Genomic DNA, 14,880 nt, shown 5'->3' with positions numbered 1-14,880 from the left:
GCAGCGAACCTGAGATCCCAGTCATCATCAGGAGTGAACCTAAGATCTAAGTCATCACCAGGAGGGAACCTGAGAACTCCGTCATCATCAGGAGCAAACCTGAGATCTCAGTCATCATCAGCAGCGAACCTGAGATCCCAGTCATCATCATCAGCGAACCTAAGATCTAAGTCATCACCAGGAGGGAACCTGAGATCTGCTGGTAAGCGAACCAGCGCCTTATCCACTTGGCCCTCGCGGCTCAAAATAACGTAATGCGGTCGGTTATTCAATATGCAATGTAGTTATAAATCATGCAGTGATAGAGACAGTTAACAATTTATTAAATACCACATAGCCCTAAAAACATACAATAAATAATCCTAAAACCAGACTATACACACACATATTGTATTTCAATTCATACAAACATTGCCATTCACAAAATCCACATACAAAAGTGATTTCTAAAAAGACAAATTATATATATATGTTTTTGCTGAGCAAAATCTTCATGCACATTTATTTGTAAAAAATGATATATCACAGATCTTTGTTGTAATGCTGGCGGGTAAAGATTTAAAGAAAGAAAATCAAGAGCTAAGTTACTACTTTTTTTTTATCCCATTTGTTGTCCTGGAAGAATACATAGTTTACTCGGGGAAATTTTGGCGTATCTTTAACAATCTAAGCCTAACCAGGAGTGATTAATAGTTCACTTACATCGATTCTAGGAATGTTTAGAAAGATTAGAAAATGTGATTAAAATACAGTTTTTTTCATAGTTTTAAATCTGATAATAATTACGAATTTTACTTTTTTATAGTATCCGTTCTGATTTAAATAATAAAAACTGTATGTAATAATAGTAGAAAAGCGAATCCCGGAATGTTTAGAAAAATTAGAAAATGTGTGTAAAATATAGATTTTTTTCAAGGTTTTAAATCTGATTATAATTACGAGTTTTACTTTTTATGGTATCCGCTCTGATTTAAATAATATAAAATGTGTGTAAAAATACTAGTAGTTAAATGTCTATATAAAATGAAAGTAGAAATGCGTGTTAGCATTAGCATTAAAATATACGATCCATATTCCACTAAAATAATGCGACTCGACAACCATGCCGGACATTTATTATTGTCTTTAAAGTGTTTTATATTTTGTAACAAGTGTGGTTTAAGTTTAAGCATGCGCTGTGATTGTAAAACATGCCGTGTAACATCACCTAAAGGGTGCCGGATGTCTAACCACACGTACATGTTCCGGACCTTTGTTTTTCTCGGCAGTGGACTGTTTTGATGATGTTCGGGATATCGATGAGTGAAGTCTATCTGTTGAACGGGTTGGTGAGACGAAGGCATTGACCCGTGTAGGCGATCTTTTAACATAAAGCTGTATTGGACTACTAGCGAGAGGCTTTAATGCATTATTCACGGGCAAGCTGACACTTCCTCTCATCCGCTTAGACCCTTTACGAGAGCGTTTACGTAAAAGTTTTTCTTCTGGGTGTCCACCGTTAACGACACACTCAGTACCGTCTCCATTTTGTCCATCATGATTTTTTATTTTAGACGACTTATTTCCAAGTAGTCCTTTGGCAGCAGCGCGAGCTATCACATCTTTCGCCGTCTCTTTCAATTCTTCTGGCTGTAAAATAATAAACGAATAAAAATAAAACAGTTAGAGAGAGAGAGAGAGAGAGATGGGGCGTAAACATTCACTCGACACAAACTAGGTCATTCCGGTCTAACGTATGGTTTAATTTTACTTCAATAATTCTCTTGAGCGTAGGAGTCTTTAGCAGTCAGAGGAAACCGGAGGACTGTGTGAAGACCTACGACTTGTCACATACTACCCGGGAATGGAAACCGCTCCCCTTGAAAGACCCACCGGCTGGAAAGCAGATCAATAAAGCAATGGTCACGTATAACCGTTGATCATTGTTCGAGATAGAGCCTCGACCAGAACCATACATATGTATTTCTGAGTACAGTAACGCGGCCAGAACAAGAGATAACATGCATCAGAAAAATATCGTACTGATGCCTATTTTAAAACTGAAACCAGGTGACAATAAGTTCTCTTGATTTTATTTGAGTATATAAATATATAATCTTCCAAAAAAAAAAAGAAGGGGATATTGAAATGCAAATACCTATGCAGGTTTTGATATGATAAATAGTCATGGAAACTTGACATTCTTTGAGAGTATGTTCACAGATGAAGAACTTATCGTCCCAACAGAACCACTGAGCTGTACACGCGACACGCAATAGCGCCATACACGTGGGAGGGGTTCATTGTCAAATTTGACAATTATCCTATCCATGTTTGCTTTCCTATCGGTTCGTGCATAAGATTTACTGTTCAGCGTATCTTTGCTTTAGTGTGTTAGTTTAATTTGCAATGAGACGTCTTCATCATGATGAACGTCTACGAGTTATTGGCATGCTTCAAATGGGTTCTACGCAGCGAGCAGTAGCCAACATGCTTAATGTATCACAGTCTGTGGTCAGCAGACTGTGGAACCGGTACCAACAAACACACAATGTTGATAACAGACCTCGTTCAGGTCGTCCTAGAGCCACTACACAAGCCCAGGATCGATACATTCGTACACAGGTCCTGCGAAATAGAAGACAAACGGCCAATCAGCTTTCTGTAAACTTGTACCAAGTTACAGGAATTCGAGTTACACCCCCAAACGATTAGAAATCGGCTACATGCAGCCCATTTGCATGCGCGACGACCGCGTGTTGTGCCTCCATTAACTCGCCAGCACATGGCAAACAGGCGTCAATGGTGTAAGCAGCGTAGAAATCGGGGTAATCGTCGATGGGCGCGTGTAATGTTCTCAGATGTGTCCAGATTTACTCTGGATTTCACCGATAGGCGTGCTCGCGTTTGGAGGCGTGTAAATGAGCGTGATGCTAGCGTTAACGTCAGACACTATGACAGATTCGGGCGTGGGCCTGTTATGGTGTGGGGAGGAATCGCCATGACTGGCAGAACGGACTTGCATATTGTTTAAGGAAGGGTCACTGGTGTGTACTACCGTGACCACATCCTGGCACCGATAGTTCTGCCCTTTGCTCAACCTGCAGGTCGACGTTTCATCTTTGAAGAGATAATGCCCGTGCCCACCGCGATCGTGTCGTGAATGACTACCTCCAGCGTCACCATACTGTCCATATGCCTTGGCCAGCCATGAATCCTGGCCTTTCCCCTATAGAGCATGTCTGGCCAAGAATTGGCCGTGGCACTGCAAGCGAAGTGGGTCAGATCGCCCTAAATCGTGACTGGACGGTTGATTAGGAGCATGCCACGACGAATTGCTGAATGTCTGAGGATTGGTGGAGCAATTACTCATTATTAAGACAAAAATCAAAAACGTCCATTTTCAGTTTTGACAGTGTATCTCTTTGTGAGTGAAATGGGGCTGTTAGATAGCCGCCCATATGAACTGTTTATATTCATGTGTAAGCAATTGGCCTGTTATTAACATACACTGGTTATCTCTAATAAAAACAGCAGTGCATTTCCACAGTTTTGTATTGTTTCTGAATATTCCCTACTTTTTTTTTAAAGAGAAATAGAAATAGATTTAAAGTCCAAACGTTTAAAAGTTGATTTTTACAGGTATACAAAGCAAACTCATCCATCCGAACAAAATGCTCATATGACGTTCAGAAATTAAACAGGAAACCTGTGTCAAGAAATTTGTTATTATATTTTTAGTTTGTATAGCGCAAACAATGAAATGAAATGTAATCTAACGACCTACTGTTCCGCACAAACTGGGATAATGAAGACGAGCATACCCAAACAATACAGTATGCACTACGACCTACTCGAATTCCAAATGTCAGGAGAGGTTCTTTTACGTGCACGCCAATGTGTACACGGGACCAACTTTTTCGTCCAACTGTACGTTGTCCTTTGCCAAGCCCTCTGGCAAAGGGGGACCACGCTGGAAAAATCCGATGAATTTTCTCGGTCAACGCCGGGTCGGGTCGAGTTTATCACAGGTTTTGCTTTTTATTTCATACAAATTTACCCTTTGTTTTGTTCTTTATGCAACACACCCTGTTCAGTGTAAAATAAAGCAATTATAGACGCACATTCGTTTGTTCTCTTGATAACTAATTTAAGCATCGCGAGCATCAGGTCAGATATTTGCCGGACTGGGATCATCAATAATAAACGAATGGGGTCTATAACAGGCTTAAAGCTTTGCTATATCATCAACGATCTTATTAATATTTAATCATAAGTACTTTAATCACGGTCGAGAAATACAACAGGAACTTGTTACACATAAAAGCAGTTACACAATTCTTTCTAAGTTGTTAAAAAAAAGAAAAAAAAAGAAAAAAAAAGATGGTTTGTGTCAGAACAATGATACATATGCTTTCCCGCAAAGAAATGAGCATTTTTGCGATGAAACTAACGTATTTCTAATGATAGATCTTTAAAAACAAATAAGCAGTCTGGCGTGGAATAAAATGAACACAAACTCAACTCTGCGACAAAAATCCAACTTGACAAACCGCAACCGGACGGCTATATTGCTGATGTAACCGACAATAGGACAGAATTAGCAATATGAACATAGAACGGATTGAATACTGAGCCCCAGAAAGGTCACCATTAAAATACAGACTAGCACATCAAGTAAAGCTGCTAACAACAGTGGGCTGACCACGGCCTACTCTTAATTCAAATAACTATCACGGATTATTTTACATTCCTGCCAACGTGTACACGTGACCCCGGTTTCTCCTCTCATCCAAACGAGTAGACCCCAACGATATACTACTATATAAATATATCATCCTGTATAACTTGAACATAACTTCCGGGCTAAAAATACTCTTAATAGAATGCACGTCAATTGCATGTTCTAGATCGGAAGTAGATATATTCTCTGTACGGCTAAATCTAATCGCTAAGGTCAGTTCAATTTTCGTCAAGGTCGCTAATGAGATGCAAATAACATTAGGGCACGTGATTGTTAAAGAGATTGTAGGTTAGGTTTAGGAAAGCATTAGGACTAGGTCCAGGGTTAGGGTTGGGATAAGCGCTAGCCCTGTTTACATCTCGTGACCTTTGACGAAACTTGAAATCGGCCTTATCAATTAGATTAGATCTAATCGCTGGCAGATTGAAAGTATAACTTCCGGGTTAAATATTTTAGTGGCGTACCTTTTATATATTAGAACATAATAGTAAACAATTTTATATGTAATCTTAGCATGTACTGTTTGCAAAAATGTAGATTGTAGCATGGGTTCAAGACCCGAAGACGTAAATATCGGAACATTTAGAAAAATGTTCTCATTTCAATGTAGTAAAAGTGTATGTGAAATAGGGTAGACCTACCTCTCTTGTTATAACAGCAACAAAACAACCATTCATAAAACTGGATGGTGAATACTTCATGTATTTACCACATATACCATTATTATTCTCTATTTCATCAGCACTAAACGGTAAGACTGGAGGTACAAGTCTATAAGGCATTCGTCTCTGCTGTATCATATTAACATATTCAACTGTTTTCTGTACCACGTTCTCATTCTCAGCTTCATGTACACTTCGTGTCATGTAAACCACGGCTTGCACCTTAGAAACTAAAATAGTGAAAGGTTTTGATGTATTATAATTTTCTAAACGAAATGGGGTTTAGTATTACCTTTTTGCACCATGCATGCGCGCAATGGTGGGCATGCGCAATGCAAAGTGCTAAGGACCACATTTAGCCTAAACAATGGCGCTACGGCCTACCCTGCCATGGGCTCTTTTACGAGCTGGGCTGTTAAATGGTATAAAAGGGATCCCGGGATCCAAACGACTATACTCTCTTGCTTGACAGCCCCGCTCGCCCCACCACACAAGTCCTACAATACTGACAAGGACATGCCAAATTGGAAAATCCCTAGGAGCTTCATCAGTGAACACACATAGAGATCGATACCCTGGACTTTCTGGTTAGCGAGTCGGTGCCATATTCCCTGTAAGAAGATGAAAGTTAGCCCTTGATAAGTAAACTCGAAATCTTTAAGTAAATATATCAAAAGAGTATCTTCAACAATTCCATAAGTCAAAACAGCCTAAAGAAGGAAGTGCGTAAAACTAAGAAGTCAAGATATTCTTACATTTCATGGCATGACGTAATATGAGTGTATGTTGATGCATCAATTCACCAATTCTAGTTGCATCCATTTCACCAACAGATAAATCTTTTAATATGGTCATATCTAAAACGTGAGAAAAAGACATTGAAAAAATTAATAGGGTGTCAGAAGTGGGAAGGTAAAAATAGACTGCCTTAAAAATGGGTCACACAGGCACATTATGCAGCACTGTGCGTAAAGCCAGTTTTCAGGATCATTCAAAATTATGCAAAAATATAAATAATGTAGTATACCAGTACTGTATTAACAAATCTGCTGGAATAGCAGTTTTTTTCTACACAAATAACAAAATGACAAAAGTGGTATTGGAATGAAACTAAAATATAACCTTTCCCTCTCAAACCATCGACGGTTTTTGCAATGTTACCCCTTAAATTATTTCAAATCATCTGCGGTTTTTGTAATGTCACTCCTAAAATCCTTTCAACCAAGCACCTTTAATATACCCATCCATATTAGCAATTGGTAGCAAATTAATTCAGGAAAAGTAGATATGTTATGTTGAAAATAAGTTAATATTGCCTACCTTCTCCTTCGCTAACAACAAATTCTACAGGATTTGTGACTGCTGATTTACTACAAAAAGCAGTTACCAAGACAACACGTGCTGTTTTAAAACGCGAGTCGTCTGGTTCTACGTCTAGAAATGGTTCAGAGACAACTCTAACTTCTGAATAATCATTAAAGGATATAATTGGTAAATATTATTCACTGGAAGCCTTAAAATTTAGCTTTTTCCCAGAATGTACGTCTCCACATTGAACGACTGCATGGAAATAGACTGGAATAAATTTATTCCTGGATTTTATCATTCCTAATACTAGTGGTACAAGCCTGAAAATAAGGCACTTGTCACAAAATGCAACGTTTACATTAGTGTGGTAATAGAGGAAAAACTTTGATAAAACAAAAATCCAGTTCGTTTATATTTCACATAATATGTGCATTCGTAACATTTTCAAATGTCTCAAGAAAGAACAAAGGGAAAAATAGAATGGCACAGTTTGGTCACTTGCAAAGGATACGTTTACCAACTTCCAGTCTTTCAATGTTCTTGTGTATGTTATAGGCTTCTGAATCACTTGTAGCACCGAACGTCCAGATATGGCTCTTTGATTGTTTCAATAGACTAGCAATATGGGCGGAAGTGAGGCCGGAACCTGCGTTGACGTGTATGACGTCATCATCGTCGTTAAGAAGATATTTAACAGAATGTGGTGCCAAACAGCTAGATTTGTCCTGTGAATTATAAAAGAGATTGGATTTACAAAACAATCAGATATTGATTTATCTGGTATCAGTAATCTGATATTGTTACTGTGTTGACAATGGCGACAGAATGGATTAGTAATAGGCCTATAAATATATCGATATTAAAGTGTCTTTTTACGACCATCATTAGTGACAGAAAAAAATAACCGGAATAAAATGGTGCAGAGCACGCGGACGAATGAATTTGCACGCTAGGCTAGGTGTATCACTGGGTACGAATTATGTTCTTTAGATTTTGGTCTTCATCTGTCAAGCCTTTTTTACTTTTAGTTAAATTTGAACTGCTCTTAGCTGTTTAATCCTGTGAACAACAGTGGCTAGTTAAGTTAGGCGCTGGTTCACTAAACAGGTTCGATCCTCGAGATTTTCTAGCACCCCTCCGCCCTCCCCCTTGTCAGTGGCGGAGGACGCAAGGACTGGTAAGTAAAAAACTCTATTCCTAATGGCAGTACGATAAAGATCCCCCCCCCCCCAGGCAGTTGAAAACAGAAATAAGAGTAGGCCGTAGCAATTTTATGGATAACCTATAATTTTATGGATAGCCTATATTTTTTGTGGTTATGAATCGTTTATGGGTTTCTTTCAATCGTGGTGTTAAATTTCCGTTTTCCATTAGCATTCTGTTGTTATTAACATCGAACTGTTAGGATTGGCTGTAAAATGAAAATGTATTGTGATCAATCGTGAAGCTTCCTGACTGACTGACACGTGTTATGATAAAGGTAAATCTTTGTGTAAATCTTTGATATGAAACCAATAATTTCAAACTTTGTAACCTTGTGATGAATACATATTGTTTAACATAAGAGTTCATGATCTAGTGAAAAGAGAGGACGCTTAATGATTGATCTGTGGGACTGGATGAAACCACGTGTCAGATTAGTAACTATGTTAACAGATATAGAACGTGTTTGATCCAAAGCACCACGACTCTATGTAATTATATAGTTTATTACATACATATACTAATTATTTATAACCAAGAAAGTATTCCCACTGTCCCTTGGTAGTAAAATTCCACCCATTCCAATATTATCACCGCCTAGATTTTAATAACGAAATAAATCGGCAACTCATTTTACCGTTCGGTAAATTTATGGCCTCCATCATGGGTTATAGAGTTAGGTAACAAGAACCTAACCCTTACCCTAGCGAAACATAGGTTAACCACGCACACGAAAGCTAAAAATCCAGGGGCAGTAGAGATAACTGCACAATTTCTTTTTTATTATGAATAACCAGGCCTAAATCATAGGCCCTACGCATCATACCATGGAGAGGGGGTCTATAGGTTTCTGCCTGTTCCCCAATCCAGTTTCTTTGAATAAATATTGTTTAGAAAGAAAATACCGTAATTGGCCCTTTATATGATGGAGGTCATAAATTTCCCGAACGGTAAAACGGGTTGCCGTTTACCTCCTTATAGGCCGATTCGTTATTTTTATCCCCTTCTAGGCGTTAATAAGATTAGAATCAAATTTTCGTTGGACTTAATGCTTTTTGAGATACAGAGAGAGAGAGAGAGGGAGAGGGAGAGAGAGAGAGAGAGATGCTATAAGTAGACGAACTACGGGTACCGAGATGGCGACATTTAATAATGGTGATCTGCCTCCATGGTAGCTTTGGTCACAATGACGACTCTTAGCCCAATGTCACCATGTCCTGTATATTCGTCTAGATATCGTAATAGAATGTGGTTCTGGGTAATAGAGATTAGACAACTAAAAACTACAAGTATGATCTATAGAACACACATATTAATCATTCATAAGCATCTGTATTAACAACAACAGTGTACTCAAACGTAATGCTAACAGGTTTCATCAAGAAACATAAACTTGTAAATAATTGAATGGCTATAGAACAAGTGGAAATAAAATCCATCTGCCCAATACAATGATTAATCAACAAATATAAGTACGGGCGTACAAATTGACCAGCAAGCGAGCAATCTAGGACAACAAGACGAGTATAGCGATTTACGTTCCAGGGCCCTTATTCACGAAAACTTAAACTAAGTTACAACCGAAATTTTAAGAAATACTGCAACTTCATTGGATATAAGCAAATTGATTTTACTGGTCAGCCAATCGAATTGCAGTATTTCTTAAAATTTCGATTGTATCTTAGTTTAAATTTTCGTGAATAAGGGCCCAGGTCCAAAAAAACAAAACAATAACAAATAACAGGAACGAGTTTGGTCCAAAATATGAGGGTTTTTTTTAAATTTTTTTCCAAAAAAAATAAAGATAGCAATAGATGTTCTCCAAATCAGACAATTTTTGGGATTCGGTGATTTCCACAATAGTCAAATAGCAATCGTTTGGAATTAAATCTTTCAGGGTAGTTGGAAACCGTGAGTCGACAATTTGCTGTAGTTAAAAAACAAAAAGTTGCCTACCTGTCTGACTAGGTGACCTTCTGTAATAAGATAATTCTTTTGCAGATCTCTTATCCAGTGAGAAGAAAAGACGAGTAAGTCTGGACAATGATGATCAACACTAAATACTTTATCTTCATCATGTGCACCATCAATAACATTTGGTATACATCTATATCCGTCATTCTTTAAAACTTCCATCACTTCATCCATACTGTAATAAAAAAAAAAACCAAACCAACAAATGAATATGGCGCCTATTATACCGAGTGCTAATGACAATGATGCTTGAGCAGCTAATGGTTTGTTTCTGATTCTTGTGCTGGAAGAATAAAATTATGCTATAATTATGAGTCCTACGATATACCGTTGTTACTGATAATGGTGTTCGGGATTCTGTGGATGCTTAGGGCGTTGTCCGCGATATATAACGCTGCTTGTGATGCTGATGAGACGTCTGGTGCTCACAATGCCACAAATGCTTAAATTATGACCAACGCTTCCTGCGATGCTTATACCGATGCTTCAGATTCCCACAATGCTACTGATGCTGACCAAGACGCTGGTGCTGACTATGGTGTTGCTATGCTTATTGTGATGGGATGTGGGGCAGATGGCCGAATTGTTAGCACGTGCGCGCTGTATCATAATGTCTGTCATTGAGTCAACTGGCGTGGTTTCGATTCCCCGGCTGTACGTGACAAGGAGTAGGTTTTCTCCAGGTCCTCCGGTTTCCTCCCACTGGTAAATAATCCCTACGCGCAAGCGAATTATTGAAACAAAATTGAACCATATATTAGTCCCGGAATGACCTAGTTTGTGTCGACTGGACGGTAAACCCCCATTTCTCTCGTTAGTTGGGTACCTTGATTTGATTTGGTTCACCCAAAAATATGCTGGCATCTTCTCTTTGACTGCATCATTTTTTCTAACATTGTCTGGCAAAAGGAACTCCAGAGAACGTGCACTGGCTTTTATTCTGTGACGTGCTAAAGCGGCATTTAGCTTTGTTTTAGTGTCCATAATTGCTCGTTCTACTTGCTGCACTAACGGATTCTGAATTTCACCAGGATGAGGTGATCTATATTGGAACTTCCTCTCCTGAAACTCACACAGGGTCACCATTACCAGACCCTCGTCTTCCCGTAGCTGGAAAAGAATGATTAACAGAGTACACCGCCTGATGAGCAGACAAACAATAACACTCAAGATGTACATGATGTCGGCTAAACATTTTGGTAGCTGCAACTTATGCTTGTCTTGTGATTCGTGACTAATATTGAGTCGCAGGTGACTGATGAATAAAGTCGCTGGGTTCAGTGAAAATTGGGCTGATGCAATCCAGAAGTAGGACACTGACCTTTCGACTAAAATGCCCAGGTTCTAATCGAGGAGTAGGAAACTGGCCTCACCAGGGTTCGAATCTAGGGGTGGGACGAGAAAAACCTTCGGGGGTATTTAAGTCTGGTTCTATTAGTTGGGATGGGACAAGAAACGAGACCCGCTCGCAAAAGTGCCATTGACATTTAGGAGTTGTGGTAGAGTAACGCTGCTATCTGGGCACTATTCTCCGTCCTACTATTTCACAAGTAACTATACAAAGAAACATAACAGTATGTTACTCTCAGATTGGTCGAAATGTCCATTCCTTTCCGTTAAGGTCGACTCAAGTTATAACTCTATAGAATTAAGAACCACATGATCAACTCACCTCAGGATAGAGATTATAGAAAGAACATTCATCAATTATCTCTTCAAACAAATTCTGATCTACAATACAATATACAATACAATATCTAAGCAATTATTGGAAACTGACATCAGTAACAATATTTCCTACTTTAAAAAGGGCAGCAGAGATACCCCTTGTCACGTACAAGTAGACTCGAAACCACGACATTTGAATCAATGATAGACCTTATGATCTAAAACGTACGCGTTTGACCACCCCCTCCCCCACCCATCCCTAACCCCACAGATATACACCGAAGCTTAGTTTAGAGTATTGAATGAATAGGCTATATTACTGTGGCACGTTATATTTTTAATTGTCTATAAAATCATGTTTTAATGACAGTGTTTGTTTACATTATTTTTACTCTGTCTGCATATAACACATGTACTATCCAATACAACTGTTTATATACAACCAGTAAGTTATATACACTAAATGACATCGCCCACATTGACTTTATCAGTATGCCTACCGGGTAATACAACTACCTTAACGTGAATTTTATATAATTCCACTCCTTGCTTTTGTCATATTTATTTATTTAACAAATGGAAATCATCTCTATCAATACATAAATAATTTAGGCTTTCGATTATTTGCCAACTTGAAGTGACTCTTATGATTGATAAAGTGCGGTTTGTGTTAATGGGACTCTTTTCTCTTTCGAATTAATATGGATGGATGGATGGATTGATGAATTTCAGTAATGCCTTTTTTGGTCGAAAATGAATTTCTATAAGAGCTTTTAGATCAAAGAAATCGGTTATTTCGAAGTTCGATATATAGCAATCTTCTATCTGGTATACACTAATAACATCACACAGCTTATAAAGATTGTGTTATAAATGTGTTTTGTATTACCTGTATCGGATTCGATTTTCTTTAAGCGCTTTTAAAGTTTTCGATCAAGAACTATTTGTAAATAATTCGGTTATTACGAAGTTCGATATACCAATTGAGTATTTCCCAATAACATAACACCGCTCCTAAATTAACAATTCCCATTACAAAAAACGGATATAATATTGATTTTCTAAAAAACTTTTAAATAAAAAAACCTATTTGTAAATAAATCGGTAATTACGAAATTCGACATAGCGATTTAGTGTTTCCTAATAACATCAAGCCGCTCCTAAAATTTAAACTCCCGTTAGATAAATGTAAGCCTGTGTTATATATTTTGTAATAACAGTATCGAATTCGTTTTTAATTTCAGAGCTTTACCTCAGATAATAATAATAATATAGCGCTGGAATTCCAACCAAAACACTGCTCATTGGCGCAAATTACAGCATCATTAAAGTCATTAACAGAATAACTGTCGGAATAGTTCTGTTTTTACGTTCCTTTTAAAAGATTCTATATTGTCACTGTTTTTACACTTTGTGGTAAAGAGTTCCAAACAATGACAGCAGCGGGGGAGATTGCACGATGAGCATGATTTAACTTTCTTCAGGGTACCATAGTAGATTCTTATCACATGATATATTATTGGTAAGGTTACTTAAATTATACAAAATCACAGTGGAGACAGCTGTAAGTTAAAACAGATATTTTAAAAACAACCCTTTGTTTAACTGGAAGCCAGTGTAAATCCCTGAGGACCGGGGTTATGTGTTGACTTTGTTTCGTTCTGGTTATGATTCTCGCTGATTTATTTTGGACAAGTTGGAGTGGATTTAGCACCGAGACAGGAATCTGGTAAAGGAGGGAATTACAATAGTCAAGCTTTACATTAACATTTTGGCTGTTCCTATATTAATGTACCGTCTAATTTTTCCAATGTTATAAAGATGGAAGTTTACAGCACGGCATGTTTTAATTATAAACTTTTTCATGTTTAGCTCCTGATCAAACATTGCCCCAAGGTTGTTCGCCGATTTTGAAAGCGGTATCAATTTCAAAGAACTATTTGGAAATAGATCGGTTATTACGAAGTTCAGTATACCGATTTACTAATTCTAAATACACTACACCACTCCTAAATTTGCAATTTCAATAAAAAAAAACGGAAGTCCGTGTCGTGTAATTTGCAGTGCGTATATGTAGCTTTAAAAACAATGCGGGTTTTATAATAATTAATATTAATACCCCCCCCCCCCCTTCCGTTGTAATAGGGTGTAGTAAGGATTTGTCATTACAGCCTATTTAACAGCTGATTGATCATTATTTAATCGGTATGGTTGATATTAGGAAAAGTAAGTGATTTAAGCTTAAGGCCTATTATATAAGTCATTCAATCTAGTCATACTTATACAAGAATTCTATATGAAAAAAAAAAATGAAAAAAAAAACACTTTTATTTATCTGGTCTCATCACGCGAAATAAAAAAATAAAAAAATAAATAAACATATTTCTAGTAATTTCTCACATAACTCACAAGTTTAACAACAAAATGGCGTATAGTATAATATTAAGAACCGACTGAGTCTAACCCTGATAGAGTTGTGAAGGGTAGGGTTCTGTTTTGTTTTTATCACTCTAGTCTTTCTTTAAAAAACGTAACGAGTACTTAGCTGGTCATGAAATGGCCTAAATAGGCTTATTTTTACTTTTACTGCTATTATTTAGGTGATGTTATGATATAACTGCATATTAGAATAGGGATTTTTGTTGTGGTTTTCAAAAATTCTATACAACCAGGTGAGTTTTAAAAATAAAGTATATTCATTTGTATACGACCTCAGATATGCAAAAACATAAATGACAAATAAACAAACATTTGTTTCCGAGTGTGACACCGACCGTCTTCAAGTTTAGACAACTATATCAAGTTACATCAGAACTTGTGATGAATAGATATAAATATACTTACATTTTAACGTTGAAAACGACAATTCAAATGTGAGACGTTTTTCATTATCATTTTCAAAATCCAACTGTGCTAACTGATTCAAGGCATCGTTGGAATTAGAATTATCTCTCTTTTTGGCAATTAAAACCTCCTCACTTTCATGTTTCAAAGCGTCGTAAATTTTTCCGGCTTTTACATACATTTCATGGGTATAAAAACATTCCTCTTTATGAAAAAACTCCATTCTGTGTTTCAGTTCCGAATCAAAGTCAACGAAGAAACCATTTGTTGTTCGCGATCTTTTCAATATTTTTGTGTTTATATTTTCAGAAGTTAATAATATTCCAGTAGAATGGGATAGGGGCATCGGCGCGTGCCCGTCGCCGCGGTTCTGTATTCTGGCCGCCGAACCATGGTGGCCGATATAAGAACCAGCGCGCGTTAAACCGTTCGATCCTGTTGTCGGTGACATAATGTCAGAATAAATCATTTATTCGTGAAGAAAAAAAAATACACGAC

At 37.5% G+C, this 14,880-nt stretch overlaps 1 protein-coding gene across 2 annotated transcripts; it reads right to left on the bottom strand.

The window, feature by feature from the left end:
- Nucleotides 1-306: 306 nt before the first annotated feature.
- On the bottom strand, nt 307-14,852 carry LOC126830333 (putative methyltransferase NSUN7). Of its 2 annotated transcripts, XR_007683815.2 has the most exons (10): nt 14,383-14,852; nt 11,543-11,601; nt 10,697-10,980; nt 9,853-10,045; nt 7,205-7,418; nt 6,706-6,849; nt 6,141-6,242; nt 5,365-5,615; nt 407-1,629; nt 307-362 (listed from the first exon to the last, which is right to left on the bottom strand). XR_007683815.2 is itself a non-coding variant. In XM_050560701.2 (9 exons), the coding sequence occupies exons 1-9, from the start codon at nt 14,849-14,851 to the stop codon at nt 1,204-1,206; spliced, it is 2,142 nt and encodes a 713-aa protein (XP_050416658.1). In that variant the 5' UTR covers nt 14,852; the 3' UTR covers nt 307-1,203. The 2 variants fall into 2 exon arrangements, 1 of the variants encoding a protein (XP_050416658.1); XM_050560701.2 differs by having other exon boundaries at nt 307-1,629.
- Nucleotides 14,853-14,880: the final 28 nt, after the last annotated feature.

The sequence above is a fragment of the Patella vulgata genome, chromosome 8, assembly GCF_932274485.2.
Source record: "Patella vulgata chromosome 8, xgPatVulg1.2, whole genome shotgun sequence".
Classification (NCBI taxonomy): domain Eukaryota; kingdom Metazoa; phylum Mollusca; class Gastropoda; family Patellidae; genus Patella; species Patella vulgata.
The sequence above is the reverse complement of the archived record's forward strand: the minus strand, read 5'-3'. Positions and strand labels throughout refer to the sequence as shown.

Bases quoted from the DNA above. Each gene is read 5' to 3' on its own strand.
- LOC126830333 (XM_050560701.2), bottom strand. From the start codon at position 14,851: ATGATTTATTCTGACATTATGTCACCGACAACAGGATCGAACGGTTTA. The intron at 7,419-9,852 runs GTAGGCAACTTT...TATAATTCACAG, and splicing joins AAGGTCACCTAGTCAGACAG to GACAAATCTAGCTGTTTGGC. The intron at 6,850-7,204 runs GTATCCTTTGCA...ATGATTATTCAG, and splicing joins AAGACTGGAAGTTGGTAAAC to AAGTTAGAGTTGTCTCTGAA.